This window comes from Schistocerca piceifrons, chromosome 1 (genome assembly GCF_021461385.2).
Source record: "Schistocerca piceifrons isolate TAMUIC-IGC-003096 chromosome 1, iqSchPice1.1, whole genome shotgun sequence".
NCBI classification, from domain to species: Eukaryota; Metazoa; Arthropoda; class Insecta; order Orthoptera; family Acrididae; genus Schistocerca; species Schistocerca piceifrons.
In genome coordinates, this window is record NC_060138.1 from 579,017,732 (window position 1) to 579,045,206 (window position 27,475).

Consider the following 27,475-nt stretch of genomic DNA (forward strand, 5'->3'; position numbering starts at 1 on the left):
ATTTGTTAACATCGAGTATAGATTTAAGTGTCAGGAAGTTGTTTCTGAAAGTATTTGTATGGAGTGTAGCCATGTATGGAAGTGAAACATGGATGATAAATAGTTTGGACAAGAAGAGAATAGAAGCTTTCGAAATGTGGTGCTATAGAAGAATGCTGAAGATAAGGTGGGTAGATCACGTAACTAATGAGGAGGTATTGAATAGGATTGGGAAGAAGAGAAGTTTGTGGCACAACTTGACTAGAAGAAGGGATCGGTTGGTAGGGCATGTTTTGAGGCATCAAGGGATCACAAATTTAGCATTGGAGGGCAGCATGGAGGGTAAAAATCGTAGAGGGAGACCAAGAGATGAATACACTAAGCAGATTCAGAAGGATGTAGGTTGCAGTAGGTACTGGGAGATGAAGAAGCTTGCACAGGATAGAGTAGCATGGAGAGCTGCATCAAACCAGTCTCAGGACTGAAGACCACAACAGCAACAACAACTCAAATGTTAACAGTATGTACCACTAACTCCAAATCACATTCCAGGAGAAAATCACATAGCGCAGGGTCATTGTCAATGGGTGCAGCAGAGAGTTTACGGTATACATTGGCTGGTTGCAGCATTTGAGGCCGTGGCGAGTTGGTACAAGTGAGGCCATGGCGAACTGCAACAAGTGAGGCCATGGCGATCTGTGGCAATCATTAAATCTGCCATAGGTGTTTTGCCATGTGACCTGGTACATGTGGACATATCCTTCAGTGGAGAGACTGTATGCATAAATAAGTGGTGGATTTATCCTTCAGCGGTGCGACTTGCAACCCTGCTGGATATATGTATGATTTTATCAATTGATCCATCAATACAACTGGCTGGATTACAAGAATTATAAGTTAAAACAAACTGACAGGAGACCGGAGGGACAAACTGTCCAGGAGAATAATATTGATCTGCTGATGTGGCGTTAGTATTATCATTCTTGTTGCGAATGATTGTGACACATACCGTTATGAGGAACTAAGTTGGAGAAAAGCACATAATAATGTAAATGACACCTTGCTTAGGCTTTTGGAGTCTTTTAAGGGTAACTGCAAATGTGCATGCTTGCTTACACACACACACACACACACACACACACACACACACACACACAGAGAGAGAGAGAGAGAGAGAGAGAGAGAGAGAGAGAGTATCTGATGATCCCACACCTATCGAGAACAAGAATTTGGAAGTATAACTAAGCATGCAGTTATCTCTACTTTTCAATTCTTGTGAAATGTTTTCTCTATGTAGTAGTGTTGTTTTTTCCTTTGTGGCTGAGTCAGATTTTTTTTCCTTGAAAAGGTAATTCCCTTATGGAGTATTTTAGATATTTCCTATCAGTATTTTCTATTGTTGTCTTGAAACTGTAACATGATGCATGTATGGTAAATGTTTGATGAATGGAATGTAAAATAATTCCTTGGTTTTTCGCAGATAGTAAATATTGGATCTGGAGTGAGTGTTCTGGCAGTTTATGGGCCAGATAATTACAAGAGAGTATCAGGAACAAGGTACTAAACCAGAATTTTTTTACTTTCTGTTCTGACCATGCTTTAAAATAAAAAGTGATGCTGTCTTTATAATTTTGAAGCTGTGACTTCTCTTTTACATTGGAAATCATCACACTTTTCATAAATAATGTCATACTAATTTAAGTTGTTAATGTAAAGCAACATTATATTTACACATAAAGTGATAAAAAAGAAAACTTGGACTTTATATGTCCATGGTAAGATTTTCGTGTGTTACATTTTTAGTGATCTCAAGGATCTTTTAAAAATGGGTTCTCCTGTTCATAATGTGGAATTACAAATTCATTATACTTACCAGAAAAATACGGATATGCAAATAATTAGAAAAATAACAATGAAAAGTGAGATGTGAGAAACGTAACAGAAAGAGAGAAGACACTTGGAATGCAAACATTAAGATATTCTTTTCTTATAGATGGCAAGAAAAGAGCAGTGTGCAAAACAAAAAGTTTTACACTAAAAAAAAGTTATGAAACTTGGATGGGTGTGGGGGGGCAGGTGGGGGGGACTTTTGCTTATTTTTAAATTTTTTTAAAATTAAGGGTTCTTAATTTTTTGCAATATTTATTGATGTTTTTCTCCAATTAGCATCATAACATAAGGGTGATAGTCTTTCAGAGTATGTTTTGTAAGAACGGGAAGGTATTTGCAATAAACGAGGTCTATTCAGAAAGTAAGATCTGATCTGGCATAGAATGGAAACCATAGCAAATATCTGATGAAGTTTTGGACAGATGTATTGGGCAATGTCTCCAGAATGCCCGTTGATCGTGTCATGTCACTCTTTTCAGTTCAGAGTGCACAGTGAGCTTGTAAAAATGCTCAGATTAATAGCGTCTCCTGCCAAGTATGAGGGCCTGGTGAGAGATTTTGCCAGATGTCATGCAACCCACATAACATAACTGTCACATGTTTCCTTCTTCATGACATTTTTCAGCCACAGTCTGCAGGGGAACAAAGATGCTCTTGCAGTGTTTTCAGTGGAAAGTGTTTGATCATCCACAATACAGCCCTTAATTGGCTCCCCCTGAGCTTCATCTTTGCCGACATGGACTGTTGGCTATGAAGACAACATTTTGACACAGACAACGAGCTGCAGAGCAGCATAGAGAATTGACAGAAAGCACAGGTGGCTGCCTTCTGTGACGAGGGTATTGGAAAGTCGGTACAACACTGTGACAGATGTCTAAGTCAGAGCGGCAACTGTATAGAGAAGTAACTGGAAGGTGTAGTTAACTATTGCTTATAACACATTTTTGATTTTCACGTTTGTTTCTATTTTGCAAGTGATCAGACGTTGCTTTCCGAATAGCCTTCGTACTCCACTGAGTACGAGGCTGAGTGTAGCTATGTGTCTGTCTGAGGTTACTACACTCATTGCACGTTATTTCCATATTATATGGCTCACCATTTTTTAATATTTAAATTAAAATTTTCCTTCTAAATAACATATTTAAAGTATACTTTTTAGTATAAAATAAAAGCATGTATCCAACAGTTTTAAATGTTAAGCAAGAATTTGTAAGATTTTATTGATTGTGAAATGAATGATAGGATATGCCACCTTTTGTTGGCAGGAGCTTCTTCAAATGAATTTGTTGGAGGTGTAATTTGACCTGTTTTATTCCTGTACTTTTCATTTCAAATTATGCAACAGGAATGTTTATGAACATTGCTACCAAAGTAGGTATAACAAGTAGTAGTAGTTCTTATTTTAATTTTCCACAGTAATTAAATAGCCTAAGATCATTGGTTTTTCTGTTAAGCACAGCCATTCAACTTATTTTTAAACTGTAATGGCCATAGGCACCAGTAAACGTGTCACATATTACGCTTTTCAAATGTAGAGTCGTCATTTAAACCGAAAAATGGCATACATCAGTCAGGAATACAAAAGGTGACAAAAATTGAAGTAATTTATAAATAAAGGTTTTCTTCAGAGCTAAAGATCTGCTGATCTCTGACAACATGCTACTAGTTAATAAACCTATGCACTAATGTACCAATAGATGAAACTTTAAAAATGATAAGAAGAAATTTAATAAGCAGCAGCACCATGAGAAAGGGCAAACTAATAAAGTTTCTTGAACTGTTTGAATTTAGCCTCCGTTTTAATTACGTACTTTGAATTTGGTGAGAAAGTCTATCAGCAGAAGCATGGTTTGACAATGGGCAATTGCCTCTCTGGGTTATTAGCAAACACATCTATCAATAATGTAGAGATCAAGACACTGTTGATGCAGAAGATAGTTTTCCCTAAACAGTACAAAATAGCATTCCTAACAGCAGGTCAATTAAGGTTTAAACTATGACATAAAATTGTGAAAAATGAAAAAAAAGTATTATGCATTTGGTGTGTATGGATTGAATTGTGGAACATGTTATTGTTTTTATATAGGCCACACTATTTGGAATTTTGTAACTGGATACAAGGAACATATCATCCCAAACTACAAGACTGCTTTTAGCCATCATTTGTGATTTGGTAAAGCATAATTATCAGTAAATTATAAAGCAGTGCAATAATGTCTGAAGCTTTAATCAATACAGTATCTATGTATTTAGTTGTAATGATCTCTGAGAGACAGAGCACATTAACTCATAATAGACAACTGAAGGCCCCTCTCAAATTTTTGTTTGTAAACAGGTAAAGACACATGTTGAATTTTGAATGTACCGATACAATTGTAGTACAATAAAACAACATTTGTTATATTGATCTGATGTAAAAACAGATATATACAGTGAAATATTACAAATGCAAATACATCATAAAAGATTTATTTCACTGCTGCAATCTTTGTACACAAAATGTTTGAAAATGTAGGTATGTTTCAAACTAGTCACTAACAAAAACATTAATTGCAACTTTGATGGAAACCTTACTCAACAAATTACAAATGTATTGAGTTGTTGATGCTGATACCAACAGAATGTTGGAATTACATAAAAATTTAAGCAATAACTTTAGTGAACGTACTTCTGCATTGAGGCTTGTGGGCCAGGTGCAAACATTACAAATTATGTGGCAGAGCAGGTAAAAGTGCAGTTACATGTTTATGAAAATGTATTGTTAATGTAAAAGTGATATGCAACACAGTATTGGAGAATTGAAGTATCTGGAGAAATACTGAGGTATAGCTGCTGATTATGATATATAAGAAACTTTCAAAGTAAAGTTCTGGAGTCAGAGGAGATGTTCCAGTGATAATCGGGATGTTAAAAGAGCAATCTTAACATTTAATAAAATGAGCAATTAATTATAAGGAATCAAAGTAACTACTGTATTGGCCACCTTGGTCTACATTGTCCATGCTTTTGTTCGGAATTCTCGAGTGGTTACTTCCCATATGCATCATGTGATTTGGTACTGAGTAAGACCAGTGTCCAAACAAATTTCAATTAATCAGTTTTTAGGCGGCAACGGAGAATGAAAAGTGAAGAAAGTGTAACGGTGATTTGTTTCTCTTTGACAAATGAATAAATGTAGTTCCAAAGATGGTATTCAGTGTTTACTTTGATACTAATGTAATTGTTGGTTATGAGCTCAAGAGACCCACAAAAGATAACTTACAACAGGATTAATTCAATAATGGAACATCTTGGCAATACAGGGATGCATTGATGCTAGTGATTTCTTATGTGATAGACATTTTGAATTGGTGATTTCTTATGTGAGAGACATTTTGAATTGGTTCTTTATATAGACATCCATGAACATACATTCAGAGTTCCCAACTAACCACCATGGGCATGTATTCTTAGTTGAAACTGCAACATTTGAGTAGCGCATGCATACACATGTGCATGAGTACAAATGCATGGGTGCGCACCCAACACACACACACACACACACACACACACACACACACACACACACAAAATTGATGTAATATTAGCAGATTTTCTTTGAGGATCTTATGAATTGTAAGTAGATGGGTGTGAATTACTGAAAGCAGTTATGCATTTTCTGTAGGCTGCATGCAACCCCCGTATGTTTTGTCAGACAAAACACTATCTCTGTCATGTGGAAACTAGGCTTTCATTTCATACATATGTGAACGATATGGAATGGAAAAATCATGGGACTGCAGATTGTAATAGTATAAATGACATTTGTGATATGTATGTATGGTAGCTGTAAACATTGGAAATGACAGTGCATTTTGGGAGTCAAATGAGAAAAAAGAACACTCATTGTCTTTCTCCCAATGTGTATCACTTTTTGTTATGGAGCACAACTATTCAGCCTTCCCCAGATGCATTTTCTGATGTTTTTGTTGTAACTCAATTGTGTTTCATATTTTATCTTGCAGGAATCATCTTTTGGAAAATTTCTCTATTGGATGTATGAAAGTGTTAAGTTCTGTTTTTGGAAAATATTCCTGTTTATTTCTCCCTTCATATTGTCTAAGTTGTTAAATTGGCAGTATTCGACATACAATTCATACGTTTTCTTGTTCTCCAGAGTGGGAGCAAGGTACCCATATTGAGGATTATTGCATTGAGTCTAGTGACTAGTTTGATGTGATAGGATGTTTGTTGTGTAAACTACTTTTTGTTGTCCAACTGGAGTTCTGATTTGAGCTTTACATTTGTGATCATCAGCTTAACCCCTCATGTACTTTTCTGCAATGTGCACGTGTGTACTATCTATAGATGATAAAACTTAACAAGGCGCCATACGCTAGAGCAGTGCATCCATGTGGTGAACTGGCATGAATGATGTTTATTTCCCATAACTAGCATGCAGTGTGGAAGCATGCAGATGGCTGTTTCCTCACTTGCCATCATGCAGACATGCACTCGCTGAGTGTGAGACAACAGGCAAGTGGCCCTCCCATGTAGCCAAGGAAACATGGACAAGTTTTGTCACAACATGGTTGCACTAATGGGCCTGTCAAGTGTCTGAATGCACTTAGAATCAGAATTCCTTTTTAGTTGTCACTTTTCCATGCTTTCAATGGAGAAAGTGTATGCTGTATATATGAGATTCACCAAATATTACCACAGCAACTGAGTATAATTATGTATAATGAAAATTAATGTGAATAATTGAATACTGAATGTTGTTGAGATCATTGCTTTAGCTGTAGAACTATAAATCTGTGGTAAATGAGTAGCTGATGAAATAATGCTATCATTTAATATGTAGTTGAAATTACACTGACAGACATATTTTGGACAGAACAAATGAAAAAGATTTATTTTGAGGACTGTGACAACTGATTATAATTGTCAACTTTTGTAACTAACAAAAAGAACTTAATCCAGCTATACATTAGTCTCTTGTGAGCAAATTGAGCAAACGAACTAATAGGAGTCATTGAAGGTGATAACGTTAACTGTACTGACTGCAAGAAGGGAGGAGATACAAGATGTAGTGCTATGGATGTGCACATTGCAAATTTGGAGCCAATGTGCTAGTGAGTGTGAGCACATGGCATTTTTGGGGCTATGTACAGCACTTACTCGGCTGTGTTGTTAGATGAGGCAGCATCAGTGATCTTTGGGCAACTTCTGCTAAGCCATGCAAAGTGCAGTCACACTCTCCCTCACACATCACAGCCATTTGCAGACCTTCATATGAATCTTGTGCATGTAGGGCCCTACCATTTGTGCTCTAGCTGTGAAGCGTATGTTGAGAACGCTTGTCGTGAACAGTCATGGGAATTTACAATAGTGGAATAGCTGACTTGTTCACAAGTGACAGAATTGTGTTTTCGCTTTGATCATGGGAGAAATATTAATTATTTAATGTGACAACCAACTTATCACATGAGATATCAGAGTGTGGTTAAACTGAATTTTTTGGAGGAAAAAATGTTTGTTTGCAGGGGGAGATGGACACAAACGCATAATAAATAATTTAACACTGAGTTTTCATTTGCTGCTTTTGTCGTGTCCTATGTTTCTGTTATTGATATAGTACAGGACTCTAGATGCAAGTAAACAGAAAATCATGAGAAATGAAACTATAAGATTCCAAGCTAACATAGACCATGGGCTTCACTATATATCAGTCTGTCACTGCAACTAAGGTTTCACTTTGAGACAAAAGCATCAGTAATATTTCAACACAGGTACTGCAAAATTGTTTCTATAGTACTAAATGGCTAAAGCAGTCATCCCATCCCAGTTAATTTCTTTCTATCTAATGGCTTCCAGGGATAACAAAGATTTGATTTTCAGTATTTCATATAATTAAGGACCAAATTTAAAAAACTGTCATAATCTACACATTAAGAAATATAATCATTTGTTACAGATTTAACAGGATTAGTCAAATATTAAAGTTTGAAAGTGTATATGTTTTGAGGCAGCATAACACACTGTGCCCCAATTACCCAGACTATCTATGTCCAGTGTTTGAGAATGAGAGCAATTAGTGACTTCCAACAAATTATGCACATAGTTTCAAACCCTTTTGAAACTTGTTCTCAGAGGCACGCCCACAATATAATAAAAGGGGAAAAAGTTTGTTGCTTATTGCATTTTTGCATCAGGCATGACATTTTAATTTATTTCCTCCTTACTAATAACTTTATTTGCAACTTTATTTTGGAGACAGTGTCCACATATACTGCTGTACATACCTGTCAAATTGTTTCGTTGTATTACACACAGTCCAGGAGGTGTAATGTCATCAACATTGATAGGCCTGAAAAACTAGCTTTTCTTAAAATGGAGCACAAATTACCAGTATTGGTCTTAACTTTTACATTAGTCTTTGACTGAATAATCCAAACCTAATGAAATGTCTTTGGCTGTGAAGGTTCTACATGCTTCATGTCAGATATTTAACTCATTAACCCATTTGTAAAGTAATGAAACATTTGAAGCTGTTTTACATATGTGAGTTTGATTCTTTAGAAAATCGAAGATGAGGGCTTTCTTGTATGTCTGTAAAGGAAACACCTGTAAGCAGCAAAAGCAGAAAAAACAGAAAGGGCACTTCACACAGTGCAACCAATTCGTATAACTTTGTGTCCACAACGAAGATTGGTATTTTGGATAAAATCATTCATAACATTTCAAGAAAGGTGCAAATATGACATGTGTATCAATAATAGAAATGTCTGTACGTGAAAGAAGCAGAATGTGAAGGAAAGACTGACCATAAACTGCCATTAATTTTTATGTAAGCAGCATAAAGACATATCTAGTTGACAGCTGCCACATATCGTCGTCCAGTTGTTGCCTCCAACATAAAGATGCATGATAGCATGAACAAGCTCATTATGTGCATGGCCCTTTATAATGTTTAGCTCTTTACACTGACTAAAATAAAAGAAGTGTAAGCTATATTGAAAGTTAATTCACCTGTGAGAAGCTGTTTAACAAAAGACCAAACCAGTTTTGATTTAGGAATTTAATTTGATTTTGTGTAGTGTCTCACCTGAAAGCATGGGAAAAAAATAACCTGACTTAAACCACTGTTATTTTGAAATCTTATACCCTGATAAAATGTATGGTATAACACACAATGATTTTGTATAGTTAGCTGACAATATGCGCTCAAGCAAAAGAAGTAAAGTATAGCTTCTGAAATAGGCAAGCAAGTGAGAGCAGAAACTAGAATGCTGGTCATAATTAAAAAGTTCAGGTTGTTGTCTGAAGAGAGAAGATACCAATATTATACCAATGTTGTTGCAGAGATGTAGTATTTTGATACTTTGAAAATATATTAAATACAGTGGGTGGGACATAAGTGCAGTGAGGATGATATACCATTACTGTTTTGCCTTATAATGTAGGCAGTACCATTGGTTTGCTACACATTTTATTTCAGTTTTATATATGGTACCCTTAATGTCAAACCTCAGTGTGTCACTTCAGATTTACTTTTTTAATTTGTATTTGTGCATACTCTTTGAAAGAAAAAAGAGGATAAGAAAGACATTGGTATAATTTTTTACTAAATGACAATGTTATGAAAACAGTAGATTGCTACTCACCATACAGCAGAGATGTTGATTCGCAGACAGGCATAATAAAAAGATTGCTAAACAAGTAAGCTTTCAATGAAAAGGCCATCTTTTGAAATAGACAACACAAGTAAAAGTCTTTTGGCCAAAAGCTTACTTGTTTAAAAATCTTTTTGTTTTGCCTGTCTGCGACTCATCTGCACTATATGGTGAGTAGTAATCTATCCTTTTCATAATATAGTCATTATTCTGTCCTGGATTTTCCATTGTTTTTATACTAAAACAGCTGTATGAGCACTGTGACAAAGGTAATGCTACAAGCTATCCACAACCTTAGTAAAAAAAAAAAAATATGCTGTCCATGGTTAGAAAGCTTTGGAATAACCATGCCTATAGAATAATCATGAAAAATGTTGTTATGAAATGAGTAAGAAGTCAAAAGGGCATAAAATATGTACTTAAACAGTTTGCCCCAAGCTGCGAAACTCGGTTACAGCTATTATTCAGATCCCTGAAAATTCAGTATTGTTTAATATGATGCCATTGCTGTAATAAGTATTTGGGTTTTGAGTCTAGGCGTCCTTCCCAAAAGAAAAATCATTATCATCTTCTACAGTTTCCAGCCCCTGGCTGGGCTGTTTAGAACATAAGCCACTCCATTTTCTCCTGTCCTTCTGCCACATTTCTCTCTCCCCTCTGTCCTAGTCTTCACTTTTCATCACACATTTCATCATTCCAACAATCCATCTGTCTCTCATTCTTCCTCTATGTCTCTTGCCTCATAGTGTCATTTTGCGGGCCTGTCTTAGAATCCTGCAAACTCCCATTCTTTTAACATGCCCATACCACCTTAATCTTGTCTTACCAGTGGTCTCTTGCAGAAACTTCTCTTTCATTATTTCTCTCACTGTCTCCTATCTTACTCTTATCCATTCCAGTCAGTCTTATTCTGCTTCTTTGAAATTTCATCCTGCAATCTTGATTCCCACTCACCTGCCTTCTCTTCATTACCACATTTCTGATGCATACGTAATGGAGCATAATACGGTCAGTATAACACTTGCTTGCTTCCTGGAGCTACATACGTGCTCCAGACCTGGCTTCTTACATTCTGCAGAAACCATGGACTTGTCTTCCCCTTTCACTAATCCCCCTATCTTTCCTCCCACTGTCTTCTGTTATGCTACCCAGCTAATTGAAATTTCTACTTTTTTTAGTACTTGCCCTCTAAAGTTTACATCTGTGGCTACCCTCCTCTTCTTCCTTGTTGTCACCATCACTTTTCACTTCTTTGCAAGTAATTTCAACCATACTGTCCCATCACTTCCTTCCATACATCTAACCTTTCTTGTAAACCCTCCCTCCCCCCCCCCCCCTCCTCCTCCTCCACTTCCTCTTTCTGAAGGTTTTCCCAGAACTTGCTTCTTTTCACACTAAAGTACACCTTCTCAGTGTCCAGCAACACCATTACTAGATTATCACCAATTTTTAGTATCTCTCTTGGAGCTTCCTTGTGCTAAAAATTAGATCAAATGTCAACATTCCCGTTCTAAACCCATATTGTTCCTCTCTCTACCCTCTTTCTACTGTCTTCCCTGTTCTGTTTCATTGAATCTTCTCAAATACCTTGACATTGTGACACATCAAAGTAACTCCCCTGTAATTCTAATGTAGTTTCCTGCAACTCTTCATACAAAAAATTTACACTGTGATTTCCTTTTGCAGTCTTCATGTTTCCTTCTTTCTTTTCATACTGCTGTCATGTCCCGGACGAGCCACTACACTATAACAGTGACAGTTGCCCTGACCATCTCCACACTTACTTCATCCATTCCAGGTGCTTTTCCTTCTTTTGTGATCTTGGTCACATCCTCTGCTTCTGTCCAGGTTAGATCCATCGTGATATCTTTTACATTCCCTGGTTCCTCGTTTTCCTCTTTTGTGTATCCATTGGCAGTTTAGTAATTTTTCAAAATAGTCTTTCCATATCTCCTTTATTTCCTGTGCAATTCTCAACTTTCTTGCATTCTTTATTGATCATCCTGACATTGCTGATCACGCCTCACTACTTAGCCTTAACCATTACATAAAGGAACTTCTTACTCTATGCTCCCATCCATTTTGGCTTCTATCTGGCTACCAGTCTCTTAGCCACCTTCTCCTCAGTTTATTCCTTTCTTGCATCCTCTGTTTTCTCCTTGAAAATGCTTTGATTTTCATTCTACCAGTGTGTCTATTTTCATCTTTTCTTACCAATGTTCTTTTGCATATTTTTTTCTGCTGCTTTCAACATTGTTGTTTTGAACCTTCTTCTTTTTTGAATTTTCTCTTCTTTAAACTTCCGTACTTGATATCTTGCCCTTCTGCCCCCTTTTTCTCTGTAATCCATCTAACCATCACTACTAAAAGATAGTGATCACAATCTGGGGCTTCAGAAGGTATTACATTGCATGGGTGACTCTCTCTTTGTGTTCTGGTCACATATTATGTACTCTGCCACAGATTCACTTGAAAAATAAGGGCCGTACCATGTAGCCTTATGACTTTCTTTTGCCTTAAATTAGATGTTGCCTATGGTTGGTCCAGTCCTTTTACAAGAGTCTAACAATTTTTGTTTTTCTTCATTTCTTGTTCTCACCCTTCCTCTCCCAATACTTTCTCATACCCTCCCCTACCCTTCTCTTTCCTTGCCTACATGTTGACTTAAGTTTCCCATTATCATAATCTTCTGTCCAATTAGTTGTATCTACATTTGCTCTTCCAAGTCTTCCTTCCCTTAAGCATAACATCCAACTTTCACTCTGACCTTCATTATCCTGTAACTTATTCCTTTCACTTCCTCTCATAACTACTTTCCCATTCCCACTCCAGTACAGCCTATATGCATTCCTCAGTTCCCTACTTCCTTTACTTTTTCACCTTGCATCTGACAATCCTAAAATATCCAGTCTGTTGTTACTCATGTAGTCTGCCATATCCTCCACCTTCCTCATTGCACCACATCTTAGCCCTTGGGAATAGTGGAGTTATCTTTGATTATCTCCATCTTTTCCAAGGCTTGTTCCATATTTGTAAGCATAAATTTTATTAACTGCTGTCTTACTGGTTCTGTTGTAGCTGCAACTGTTATGTAATTTTCTCTCTGGCTTGTTTAGTCCATGGGAGGTATTTTAAGAAATCCCCAATCCATCACCTGGATGCACACTGTCTAGGGTTAAGGCTCCATCCAAAAGGAACATATGTTGTGAAGTGACATACAATGCATAAATAAGAAAAAAAATAGTAATTCGTATGCAGCAACAAGTTAGAGAGAGTGTGTGTGAATGAATAGGTGCTATGAAGTTTTGTATATTTAATATAGTTTAGCTTTAGCTCTGTTGAACAGTTTAGGGCTTTTACACACGGCCATGGAATTTGTCAAATACAATTTATAAAATGCTTACACATAGTTTTGCAGGTGGTAGTAGTAGTAGTAGTAGTAGTAGTAGTAGTAGTAGTATTTCATGCCCAATTGGTTTTGAACATTGTGTTGGTAAATCATTGTGGTAAATTTATATATACTCAGTAGTATGGAACTATAACACTCTAACAGTATTTTTTCATGTATGTAGACGTAACTACTCAAGACAGAGTTGAGGTGTTGAGCTGGTAAAAGGCACATGCACAAAATTGAAAACACTGCTGAGCTTCCAGTCAATGCTATTCTTCAGAGATAACTAGCAAAAATACTTCTCAAAAATGCTTCGAATGATTGCCATTACTCCTACCATTTCTTTTCTGTTATGGTCTGATATGGTTGGTTGGTTGATTTGGGTGAAGGGACCGAACAGCTTAGTCATCGGTCCCATCAGATTAGGGAAGGATGGGGAAGGAAGTCAGGTGTGCCCTTTCAACGTAACCATTCCAGCATTTGCCTGAAGCTATTTAAGGAAATCACGGAAAACCTAAATCAGGATGCCCAGATGCGGGTTTGAACCATCATCCTCCTGAATGCGAGTCCAGTGTGCTAACCACTATGCCATCTCACTCAGTCTGGTTGATTGAAGTACACTCTAATGAGCTAAAAAATTCCTGCTAATTAATGGTTCATCATGCCCCACATACCAGGGTCGTTCAATAAGTAATGCCCCACTTTTTTTCCTCAGAACTTTTTTATTGGTAGGAGTCAGAATTTGGTGACATTGTACATTAACATGTGTTGTCCATGTCCTATTTTTCTACGTAGTTTCCATCACGTTCTATGGCTGTACACCAATGTTGTGGAAGAGCATGTATTCCCTGCTGTGTAAAAGCTCTTGTCCTGTAGGCTTAGCCATGTTTTCACTGCACGACTGACACTCTCATCATCTTCAAAGAGTGTTCCCCATAGAAAATCTTTAAGTGGCCCAAAGAGATGGAAGTCCAAGAATGCCAGGTCTGGACTGTAGGGTGGATGAGGCAGTGATGTTCAACCCAATTTGGCGATGTGTTCCCGAGTTCTCAGATGTTTTGGAGCAAGATTTCTGCTGGATTCTTGTCCGATTGAACACATCAAAACAGTTCTCAAGTTTATTCAGAGTCTTCACATATGCCTCTGAAGTGATGATTGACCCTCTTGGTGTCACATCAACGAGAATTATGCCATCACAATCCCAGAAAACTGTCACCTTGACTTTTCCAGCAGAGGGAGTTGTCTCGAATTTCTTCTTTTATGTGTGAATGGCGATGATGCCACTCCATGGACTGTCTTTTTGTTCCCGGTGCAAAATGGTGCACCCAGCTTTCGTCCCCCGTAATGATCTATGACAGAAAGGACACTCTGTTGGTCTCAAAAATGCTCCAACCATTCAGATGAAATGGCCTTTCTTTGAATCTTGTGGTCCGCTGTGTGCATTCCTGGAACCCATCGTGAGCACCTCTTTGAATATTTGAAAGTCTCAATCATTACAGATGCAATTCCAATGCTGACAGACAACTGTAGAGACATTTGTCAAGTTGTGATGCGCCGGTCGGCACGAATAATGGCACCTGCACGATTCAGCAAGTCCGGAGCAGTGGCTGTGACAGGACTTTCCGAGTGTGGCTGATCACGGAGCTCTGTTTCTGCATTTCCTTAGGCTGTAAGTTTCTTTACTCATCACCCAGCTGTACTCCTATCAACTGCAGCATCACCATGCACTGCACACAATTGATTATGGATGTTCACAACGGTTTCTTTTTTGCACACAAGATTTAAATAACAGCACACTGCTTGTAATATGAGTCGTATGTAGACACCATTTTGATGCTGTACTATGGCTCTGCCATCTGCCAGAACGGTTCAAAACTTCACTGGCGCACAGAACAAACATCAAATGTGAAGCACCAACAAGGACATTTGTCTACATATATTAATGGCTTTGTAAAAAAATGTGGGGCATTACTTATTGAACGACTTTTGTACATCCCTCATTTCATTTATTCTCAAACAAATGGAAGTGTTAGTTTGTGAACCAGGTACACTAATGTGCAAAACTTAAGGATGAAAGTAACTTTCGCGTGGTGTGTCACTACCAAGTCACATAGCTCAGTAAAACTTGGGCAATATGCAGAAAGATCTCCTACAGTTAGTAAAGAAGGCAACTGAAAGAAATAGGCAATGAGATGAACAGAAATTACATTTTATTCAAAGACAATAATTACACTGAGATTGATTCGTGATGGTCCCCTGGATGGGACGTGGTTTTTAACAGGGTGTGTGATCACCATGGACTGCAGTGCATGCTCTGCAGTGTGTGGCCATGCTGGCTGCAAGATTAGTAAGGAGTTCTTGTGACAAAATCTTCCATTCCTCCACCAGTGTGGTTGATTGCACCTGGACAGTCCTCGTTGCATGTGAATGTGCTGCAATATGTCTATCCAACACATCCCACACATGCTTGAACAGATTTTAGTGAGGACAGTGGTTGCGGCCACACATTGTCATCTATAAAAAGGAAGTCGTGGTCAAATGCACACCTGAAACGATGCACATGGAGAAGGAGTACAGTGTCACAATAACTTTGACCAGTGAGTGTACCACAATCAAAGATTTGGAGTCAGTATGCCAATGCAATATATGCTTCCCCATACCACACTGCTTGGACAACCAAAATGATCATGTTCGACAATGCTGGACATATTCACTTATTGCAAGAGGTGGGAATACATAATGCACTCAGGCACATTGTCAAACATGGTCGAAAAATGGAACACCCTGCCACAAGAACTCCTTACCAACCTTGTGGCCAACATGGCAGCACACTGCAGAGCATGTATTGCTGCCTGTGATGATCACACACTCTATTAAGAACCATGTCCTGCTATTTGTAATGTGGTGACTTCTAATTATTTTCTTCGAATAAACTTTCATTTCTGTTCATTTGTATATTTCTTTCACTTACCTTCTGTGCTATACGACAGCAGTCTTTTCTATATATGATCAAAGTTTCAACAAGCTATGTTACTAGGCAGTGACACATCATGTGAAAGCTACTTTTGTTCTTAAGTTTTGCACACCAGTGCTTTTTTTGGTCTCTACCCACTGAGACACTCTCTGTTACAGATTGTTGTTTTTAGTGTATTTTATTGCTTGTAATGAAATATGAACTACAGACAGTCTGTGATATCCCATTCTATGATATCATATTCTATGTTTTCATTTTTGTGTACCCCAATAATCTCGTTTGGTCTTATATATTTCTTCTTGTGTTCTTGCAATTCATTTGATACCTTTGTGTTAGTAAAACAATATGAAAATAGTTGATTGTAGCACAGATTTAATCATTCAAGATGATTAATTCAGTGGCTTACATGTGGGTGTAATAGGTGTCAGTTACTAAAGCACTGAAAATAGAGAGCAGTTAATGCCTGTTACAACAATAGAAGTTTAGTTTTTTTTGTGATTGACTCATGAAAAAAGTTCAAAGCCATGGTGTCTACAGCATTCTCAACCTTTTGTTTATTCTCTAGAAGCAATTCATTGTTGTTTACTTTTTACACTCCCTTTATGACTTGTTGAGGCTTTTAAGCATTTAAAGAGGTACAATGTGAACATTAAGTAATGTTTACCCAGGAACTATCTTCTCTATGTTAACATCTTACAATTGGATTTATCCCACAGCCACATTTCTATACTCTTATTAGTTGGTGGGCTGTGCTCAATTAAACTTCACTTCTGTCATTGCAAGTTTTTTCTTGTGAGTCTTGAACTGCTACTTCCAATGAGATAACTGGTTACAGCTAGGACCCTGTGGACACCCTCTTTGCCATGTACAAACCAGCACCGTATATGAATCCATGCCAAACAATAACTTGTCATCATTGTCTCATTTATAATCTCCCTTTCAAGAGTGTGCATTATTCTTCTTGAGTTTGTCTGCTTTAGTGTCAGAAAAAAAGAGCATTCAATACTGATAATTTTAGAAAATGTGAAAGTTTTTTGAATTATTTTATGGGTGAATGATTTTCAATTTCTATGTTAAAAACTTTTTTGTTTTTTAATAAACAAATGTTAATAGTTTTGACAAAACCAAAGAAATACAAATGTTTCAGCTTAGGTGGTGGTACATTCCTGGGACTTTGCTGCTTACTGACAGGCTGTAATTCTTTTGAGGAAGCCATTGAACTTGCAACTGGTGGAGACAACACACAAGTGGATAAACTTGTGAGAGATATTTATGGTGGAGATTATGACAGGTTTGGACTCCCTGGAGACCTTGTTGCTAGCAGGTGATTTCAACTGAAGCATAATTGAACAATTTCTTTCCTTTTTCAAAAAAATTCAGATAGCACATGAGTTCACAAAAATCTGCTGGGTAAAATGTTTTGACAACTATTTTTTTTAGTTTCATTGGGGACCTTGCTGGTATTTGTCTTTCAATCTTTTGTGGAAATACTGACTGTCACACATGTGAATATATGATTTTTCCCCCTTTGTTTCTATGTAATTGCCTGTGATATTAATGTCACAGCTGTAGTTACTGTATTGCTGTTGTTTTATTGCTTTAAAAATGATCATGCATTTTAAAGTAAATCTTAAATTCCCTTATTTTACATTTTTTAAAATTTCTCTTGTGTAAATCCAGTCAAATTAATGCTGTTGAAAGTACAAAGATTAACATGAGAGTCTGTGTTTTATGGGCTGTGCTTCACTGACTGACTTACCTGAGTATGCCTGATGGCCTAACTCAAATCTTTGATATGCCAGTACTTCGCTTGTAGTTGCTGAATATTCAAAGAATTTTTATTAATAAACTCTCTCGAGGGAAAAGATATGCTGAAGAATAGAGTAACCACAGTTTCTACATTGACATATATCTCCCTCTTTTCTTTGATCTTTGGAGTGAGGAATAAATTACTCTGCAGGCACTCTAACATCTATCTCATTCTCATGATACCTACATGATATATTTGATGGAAGCAACTGAATTGTTGCAATGTAAGTACTGCATCTCTAGAGGGAGAATGTTGACATCCTTCATAAGATTCTTATTAGAGTTGGCTGAGCATTTCTGCTACACTTTTGTAAGAGCAGTAACAATCTGACGTTGTTGCCTGCTGTCAGGTGTACTTGATACAGGATCCAAGCAATGGAATAGTACTTCAGAACATATTGTACTAAGTTTTGTATATGCTTGTTCCAATGAGTTCACCACACTTACACCAAAGCATCACAACAAACGAAGTCTTCCATTTGCCTTCCCCACTACAGATTTGATATACTGATTTGTAAGCCACATCATCAGGCTCATACTCACCTCTGTTTCTGATCTCTAGTAACAACCAAGAAACATGGATATTTTCCAGTAGAATTTTTTGTGTTTCAGGTTTTTATACAATATATTTGAATAAATTATTGAAATATGCTCAGTGAATCACAAGTTCTCAACTAATTACATCTTTTCTGCCCTCACAAAACATATATGATTCTAGATTTTAGTTCTAGAGTAAATGTTTGTTATCTGCGTAAACCCACTGGATTTTCTGCCAAAGATACAGCTACATGTAATTTATGTTTTCTTCACAGTTTCGGTCATATGAACTCCAAAGAGAGGCGTGCTAATGTGTCCAAACAGGATCTAGCTCGAGCTACTCTGGTAACAATAACAAACAACATTGGCTCTATTGCTCGTATGTGTGCAGTTAATGAGAAGATAGATAAGGTAATGATATTGGACTTGTACATTATGTAAATCAGACAGAACAAACTAATGATGGAGATAATATATATTGAATTTTTTAATTTCTTTTTTCCAGGTAGTCTTTGTTGGCAATTTCTTGAGGGTAAACCCTATATCTATGAAATTGCTAGCACATGCTATGGATTACTGGTCAAATGGGACTCTAAAAGCACTCTTTCTGGAGCATGAGGTATTCTTATTACAGTATTTACCTTGATCATTTTCTGCTCAGTTTTAGTTTTTCTTTACTGCTACGAAAGATATTATATTAAGATGTTTGCTATTTCCTTCATTGATTGATTGAGACACTATTATACCATTCTTTTTGTGAAATAGGACACTAATGAAGTTGAGCAGCATGCAGACTAGCTTTAGACAAATTATAAAGAATACACTTTATTTAATTTAAGTGGATAATTTGCCATATACAGTGAAAAAGTATTTATGTAAAATGGTTATACATAGACATTGTTGTTTGTGGGATTTACTCAGTCAGCCATTTTCGCTGTAGGACATTTCTGTAAATATAAGTACAATAATATGAATGACTGAATCTCACTGTTGAAATATGCTGGTTTTTTGTGTGGTGCCACTTTCCCACCATACCTTCTCCTAATAGGCCGTATGTGGTTAAAATAATGTAACAAAAACACCACAAATGGTCACTGTGTTGATAATAAAATTTTAGTGGGTCCTAGGTTCAATTCCAGCTGCTGCTTAAATTTTGAGCAAAAGGCTTCAGCAATGCAGCCAGAAACTTCTGGTCTGAGGACACCCCTTTGTTCTTCCAGTGGCCTGATTTAGGGGAGTGGAGGAGTGGGCAGAGATTCAGGGCACCCTCTTGCCCTTGAGATGGGAAACTGCCCCTGAAAGGTGAAAGAATCAGCAGTGTTCAACATCATGAGGATGTGGCCGGTAACTGAAAAAGTGTCATGGTGACCAATCCTAATGGCAAATGGGAGTGAGTTGGGAGAGGGTAACCATGTGAAAAAGATGGAATAACCAATGAAAGAGTCGTAGCGAGGAATGTCAGAAGTCTGGTTGTAGTTGGGAAAATGCAAAGGCTCAGTCTAGATATAGATGGTTCAGTGAAGGGAAATGGAAAAAAAGACAAGGATTTCTGATCAGATGAATATTGGATAATATAAACAGCAGCAGAAAATGGGGTGATGGAAGTAGGTTTCATTCGGAGTGGAAAAGTAGGGAAAAAAGTGAGATACTGTGAAAAATTCACTGAGAGCATTATTCCAACAAATAATTGAGGGCATTGGTTTAAGGCTACTCTTGGATGAAAATGTTGGTATAAGAGAAGAAATCATGACAGGCCACGTAAAAAGCAGTCAGAAGACTGGTGGGGGGGAAAAAAAAGAAAAGAAAAGAAATATCACATTGTGTGAATAGGGGGAAGTGTAAAGTGAAAGCAGCTGGTACACAAGTCCTGAGGATTGATGAAATCATTATATTTTTTGTTTTCTTTATCCATCCACACATACATATGTGTGGATGGATATGTGCGTGTGTGCGAGTGTATACCTGTCCTTTTTTCCCCCAAAGGTAAGTCTTTCCGCTCCCGGGATTGGAATGACTCCTTACCCTCTCCCTTAAAACCCACTTCCTTTTGTCTTCCCCTCTCCTTCCCTCTTTCCTGATGAGGCAACAGTTTGTTGCGAAAGCTCGAATTTTGTGTGTATGTTTGTGTGTCTATCGACCTGCCAGCGCTTTCGTTCGGTAAGTCACCTCATCTTTGTTTTTATATATAATTTTTCCCACGTGGAATGTTTCCTTCTATTATAAAGAACAACTTTATGACGCACACACAAATCGACTAATGTCTGAATGAGGTTATGTTGACCGAGGTCCAAGCTAACTGCCTGACGTCTGCGATCTGTTTCTTTTGCCCACTACTTACTGTTGTCACCACATATCGGCAAATGGCGGAAACAAAATTGTACAACTTTTGCAACCCCTCAGTTTGTACATATTATGCCTGGTGCCACTGAACACAGTCTTGAGGGTGTGGCATCCCCCTCCCCCTCCCCTCCCCTCCTCCTGGGCAGTGTATTTTTCATTCCTCACTCCTTTCGCAGCCACTCCTTACCTTTCAAGTCCTTCGACTTATAATAACTGCTGTCGTTCTACCTGTTAATCCTTTGCTGCCTCCACTATTTCATCTTTCGAAGCTACCAGTTCATTTTCAGTCATATTCCTTTTCTCTATTTCAGTCCAACATTGCCTAATGCTCATTTGTGTTGTGAACAAAAAAGTTGCACTGGATAACTTTGTATGTAATTATTTTATTACCTTTCTGTCTTTTTTAGGGTTATTTTGGTGCTGTTGGCTGCCTTCTGCAATTTGACAACAAGATCAGCTGAGCATTGTTTTCTGCTAGGCTAAAAGAAGCACAAGCATTCCTGTGATGTATGGAGGCTACACTCCCCCTAAAATATTCCAGAAACTTAGTCTTAAGTTATATAAAATATATGTAAATACCTGATATTATAATTGCCCGAGTGATATGGAGAAACTTGTTATTCTCCTTTACTGCCAGAGTATTGCAGCTTTGTATAATTATTGCACATACAAAATGAACCACGCACTATATTTTTTCAGTGCTAATGTACATTCGATAGTTAAAAATTGGGGTTTTGTAGAACTATATTACCAATACAATAATAACTGTCTTGTTTATAGTTATCATTGCAGTTTATTCTCATTTCTGTAACAGTGTCCAGAGCACATAACAAAAGCATTTTCTGCATTATGATTGTAGTTTTGTATACCTTATAATACTGTACAATGTCAGTGGAATCCATTGTTCGCATAATTGAACTCCTTAACTTCTCATTTTGAGAATAGAAACACCAGTTGTTGATGGAAGTTACTACAAATGATAAGCAGTATTTATTTTATCTATGTTACTGTTATTCAGTGAATGCCACATTATTTTTATGGGAGTTAGGGTATTTAAAATATATATATATATATATATATATTGTGGTGATACCATATTTCGAAATATTGTTGCTTTCATGTAATGATGCCGGTTCATATTGTTATTGTACAGTAATAGTGTTTTTACTTAGTGTATTATAAATATCTTGTACAACCTCCCACATAATTTCTCCATTGTTTTTATTCAAAGCCTCTTTTTTAAAATTTTGAGACTTCGAATGTGTACGTTGTAAATGTCTGTTAAACTATGTCCTATTTATTGATTGTTTATGGGAGATGTATTCAGCATCAAAGTATGCATTAGAGTGTAACCCAATACATTTGTAAATATTATATGGAATATGAATGGTTTTGTTTATATTTTTATGTAAAGTTTTGTATAAATCTTTTATTGTTGAAATATAATTTATTGTTATTTAAATTTTTTTCCATTTTTTATATGATTCGTGCCATATTAATGCTTTGCACTCTTTAATGCAGACTCAGGACATCTCCATGCCCTCACATTTAAATTGCCACTGCCTGGGTAGCAAACACGCCACAGAGAATGCGTGAATTTCTTTGTGGAAACAGTGAGGCCACTGACCACCAATTAAGGTAGACATTAAAACAAAAAGTGCACTTCCATTCAAATATACACTCCTGGAAATGGAAAAAAGAACACATTGACACCGGTGTGTCAGACCCACCGTACTTGCTCCGGACACTGCGAGAGGGCTGTACAAGCAATGATCACACGCACGGCACAGCGGACACACCAGGAACTGCGGTGTTGGCCGTCGAATGGCGCTAGCTGCGCAGCATTTGTGCACCGCCGCCGTCAGTGTCAGCCAGTTTGCCGTGGCATACGGAGCTCCATCGCAGTCTTTAACACTGGTAGCATGCCGTGACAGCGTGGACGTGAACCGTATGTGCAGTTGACGGACTTTGAGCGAGGGCGTATAGTGGGCATGCGGGAGGCCGGGTGGACGTACCGCCGAATTGCTCAACACGTGGGGCGTGAGGTCTCCACAGTACATCGATGTTGTCGCCAGTGGTCGGCGGAAGGTGCACGTGCCCGTCGACCTGGGACCGGACCGCAGCGACGCACGGATGCACGCCAAGACCGTAGGATCCTACGCAGTGCCGTAGGGGACCGCACCGCCACTTCCCAGCAAATTAGGGACACTGTTGCTCAAGGGGTATCGGCGAGGACCATTCGCAACCGTCTCCATGAAGCTGGGCTACGGTCCCGCACACCGTTAGGCCGCCTTCCGCTCACGCCCCAACATCGTGCAGCCCGCCTCCAGTGGTGTCGCGACAGGCGTGAATGGAGGGACGAATGGAGACGTGTCGTCTTCAGCGATGAGAGTCGCTTCTGCCTTGGTGCCAATGATGGTCGTATGCGTGTTTGGCGCCGTGCAGGTGAGCGCCACAATCAGGACTGCATACGACCGAGGCACGCAGGGCCAACACCCGGCATCATGGTGTGGGGAGCGATCTCCTACACTGGCCGTACACCACTGGTGATCGTCGAGAGGACACTGAATAGTGCACGGTACATCCAAACCGTCATCGAACCCATCGTTCTACCATTCCTAGACCGGCAAGGGAACTTGCTGTTCCAACAGGACAATGCACGTCCGCATGTATCCCGTGCCACCCAACGTGCTCTAGAAGGTGTAAGTCAACTACCCTGGCCAGCAAGATCTCCGGATCTGTCCCCCATTGAGCATGTTTGGGACTGGATGAAGCGTCGTCTCACGCGGTCTGCACGTCCAGCACGAACGCTGGTCCAACTGAGGCGCCAGGTGGAAATGGCATGGCAAGCCGTTCCACAGGACTACATCCAGCATCTCTACGATCGTCTCCATGGGAGAATAGCAGCCTGCATTGCTGCGAAAGGTGGATATACACTGTACTAGTGCCGACATTGTGCATGCTCTGTTGCCTGTGCCTATGTGCCTGTGGTTCTGTCAGTGTGATCATGTGATGTATCTGACCCCAGGAATGTGTCAATAAAGTTTCCCCTTCCTGGGACAATGAATTCACGGTGTTCTTATTTCAATTTCCAGGAGTGTATTTACACAAGCGTTACATGTAAAACTTTTTTTTTTTAATTCTTCCAGGTGGGTTGTTTACAGTGCCATTTCACTCAAATTCCTTACAAATGAATCACCATCATCAAAATCATTGTCGGTCTTATTTTCACTAAGACATTCCTCTAAAAGAAACATCGCTCATTTCCGCCTACTGAATGATTATTGGCTGGTGACTGAAGTCACCCAATAGCCAGCGCTGCCACCACAGCACACTAACACACATAAAATGAGCTCCCCTTATAGATTGGTGGAGAGGGGAGCAGCCCACCAGTGCAAAGTATGGGTGAAAGCATTTTGTGAAGTGCTGAAAATATACTTTTCGTGCAAATGATGTGCTATGACAGCAATTTCACACGGAAATAGAACAAGAGTTTTGTGATAGCACATTTTAAAGACTTTCATGTTCAAATCTGACATGATACAGTTGCAGCGACTACATATGCTACTTGTGTATATACTTTGCACTGCACACACCATGCATCGTAGATCATGAAGATTGGCAGCTGTGATAGAGGGCATGAAGTGAAATTGTAGCACCTGAGCTTTCTTCCAAATTTACATTTTGCACAATGTATAGAAATTCACTGAGCTGGCTCGTAATAAGCTTGTAATGTCAATTGGGGAAGTAAACTTATTTTTTTCACTTCCCTGCTTCTATCATCAAGCCTAAAATAACACTTTAACAGTGGTGAGTATGTGAAGTGCGGCTCATAAGCAAAGCATTAAACAATAATGACAATGGTGAGAAAATGTGTCGTTAAGCAGATGTCCTTGTTTATGCTTATAGCTGCCATGATGTTTTCGGTTTAATTCAACATGTTCATCAATTTTTGCTTTTTTTCTGGGTGAGCAAAAAGGATGATTTCTCAAAAACACACATTTTGAAAGTATAATTTGTGTTTATAGCATGTCAGAAAACAGCTCGATTACATTGTACCCAGATATCAATTTCAATTTTTTTTTATGAATTTTTACTTGCTATTATACAGCTGCTATTTTTTAAAAAACAAATGGAATTCATTACCACAAATTACTGTATAAATATTGTATTGTACATTTAATTTCCTTCACTTACCACAGATTTGGAGAGGAGTGTGATTTTTAATCATTTATGCCAATTACATGTGTTTTTGCTCATATTTTGGGGGTTTTTAACATTTTTCTTGGTTCTGCATTCTCCTCAGTTTTGTCTTTTTTAGTGTCTGGACCACATAAAAATATAAAATAGGGGCTTCACTGTAATTGGAACCTTTCTCTCAAAACAAGTGCTACAGTTCAGCATCAGGTTAGCACAAGCTTCCCAGGCTGGTAGTTTGTGCAGCATTGATGCCTAGTTCAGTCAGTTCAAGAATTGAGCTTGTGAGCACTACAGAAAATTGTCTCGAATGAGGCTCGTGATTGGAGTGGGAAACAAAATTTGCAATGTCAAATACCACTTGCCATTATGGTGGAAAAGGTTAAGTATTATAGTGGTTGGGTAGCCTCATGTTATTCATTTTACACAATTCTGTTTCTGATCTTCGTTTTTTACATTGTAAAGAATAAGTAGAGATACATTGTAAAGAAGAAGTAGAGATACATCCGCATAATGTCTTTCTTCTGTAGAACTTAGAGCATGCATTTACATTTGCAACAACTCAAGTACACAAGTATAGTCGTGCATGCATAATTTGTTTGAATAGGAGGGCCTACTTCATAGTGCATTGCTGCCTCTTTTTTTGTGCGAATATCATGTGCTATTTATCTGATGACACGTGGCTGGTGCCCATGTGAGTTTGATTGTGTACTGTCTTCTGTTTATGCTTTAAGGTGATTTGCGTATAACAATGTCAGTTGGTCCAAAGATAGCATGCTGAAATTTATAGATGATTACAAAGAGAAGTGGTGGAAATCTGCTACTAAAGATAAACAAAAACAAAAAAAGCCCAGAGTTTCAAGTATGAGCTTGTCTTGATGGAAAGTAAAAATAAAGGGATAAAAGTTGCCAGTCGTATTACTGAAAAGAATAATGTAAGTTTCAAAGAGGGAAAATTGGAGGCAGCAGCCTATAAATTTAGGAAAAGTGATGTAAAAACTGTTGACTAATATTCATGCTTTAGCAGCTTAATAACACAACAGTAAAATAGCCTGACATCAGACCAACTGAAAAAGATGTATACTTGGAGCTCCTCAGCAAACCACTAGAAATTAATATATAAAAAAAAAAAAAAAAAAAAAAAAAAAAAAAAAATACAAATTTAGAAAAAAAAAACAGCCTGTATTGTATTAGATTCTGCAGCCTATGAGATTCTCGCACTTATTGATCTGTGGTTATCAACATACAGCATTTTTTAATAAAGTTGTGAAAACAATTGTCTTTTGTGTTCCATTAAGTATTTCCCAATTTTGGGCATAGTCTCTGAAATGCTAGGTTATGAAATATGTAGCTCAAAATTGCCAGATAACAAAATGATATTGCCAGCCTTATCCCTGCAGAAATTACAGAAGAAAATCAGGATTGTACGCTGATATTATTCTGAAATTTGTAAACAAAATTCCATTGTTACTTTGTTATGTAGATACAGTTTTACCAATAGGCACATTAGTGTGTCCTTTTTCTGTTGCATTTTATCACAGTAAAGACAGCACAAATTGCTGAGCGAAGAAGTGGATGCATAGCAGACAGCTTGAACAGTGAGGCAATGTTTGGACTTTTTTAATTAGAAGTAAAATGTTCACGAGACAAGACTGCATCACACAGATGACAGCAAGATAATGCTAAAGTCATGAGAACTTACCTTTTACATTTGTTGGACTAGAATCAAGTTCTCCTGTTATGTCTAATCCCTTCAATTGATTAAATACTTGTTATCATTTTGTAAATTACTCTGCAGGCTCAGAAGTTGACTTGGAGACTGGAAAAGTCTGCTGACACAACAGTGTTAATTTTAGTTTCAATGCAACAGAATGATTCACATGATAATAACTGTGATAATCTGATTTCATAATGAACATTAGATTGTTTGCTTAACTTGTAGAAATGAAAATGCATAAACAATAGCACACTGATGGTGTGCGATCATTACATCACCAAACCAGCCACTTTCAAAGAATTTAATGCTGTGCTGAAACATTAACACAAGCTTTATACATTATTAGTCAAAAGGATCATTCACATTATTGGTAAACAAAAACATAATTAAGCTCATATCTGTTATTACCCAAGTAAGATTACAGAACAAAAAAGGTATACGATCTTACAGCATGGCAATCACCCAAAAAGGCTTAGCACCAAGAAGAACAATCTGCTTTAAAAAAATACAACTGAAAATCGGTAAAAGGTATTAATTCAATATACAGAGGTAAATTCTATTTCAAGCATACTGGTTTGTATCTGAAACAGCAAAATACAGTGATTTTCTACACTGCTCCCTAGCCCCCTTGAATGTTGAAGACAATGTCTGTTACACATTTTAGAAGTGGTACAGCATTTAGGGGCTCAGTGTTTGGCATAGTGTAACAATATTAGCAATTGTAGCTTTGCTAGATAACTGGTTTGTTTAGATAAAGAATGATTCATGGTAGCAGTTACAGTTGATTCAGGTAAACCATGAGCAAAGTCTGGACTGATTGTTATGCTCAGAACTATTTAGGTGAATATTTGCAGCTCTCCCAATTGGGGTAGTCAACAGAAAACCTGAGAAACTGGGATGGGACCTTCAGATGTTAACACTTCACGGAATTAGAGATGTAATGCACATTTAACAATGTGAACAGCACAGAATATATTACAGGTGCA

At 37.8% G+C, this 27,475-nt stretch overlaps 1 protein-coding gene across 6 annotated transcripts in view; it reads left to right on the forward strand.

Annotated features, from left to right (window-relative positions):
- Positions 1-22,037, forward strand: part of LOC124802414 (pantothenate kinase 3) — a 166,917-nt gene extending 144,880 nt beyond the window's left edge. For all 6 annotated transcript variants that reach the window (XM_047263176.1, XM_047263215.1, XM_047263184.1 and 3 more), the window contains 5 exons: positions 1,460-1,536; positions 17,037-17,213; positions 18,511-18,646; positions 18,741-18,854; positions 20,983-22,037. In XM_047263176.1, the coding sequence (XP_047119132.1) occupies positions 1,460-1,536; positions 17,037-17,213; positions 18,511-18,646; positions 18,741-18,854; positions 20,983-21,036 (558 nt within the window). In that variant the 3' untranslated portion in view covers positions 21,037-22,037. The remainder of the gene's footprint in view (positions 1-1,459; positions 1,537-17,036; positions 17,214-18,510; positions 18,647-18,740; positions 18,855-20,982) is intronic.
- The last annotated feature ends 5,438 nt before the right edge of the window (positions 22,038-27,475 follow it).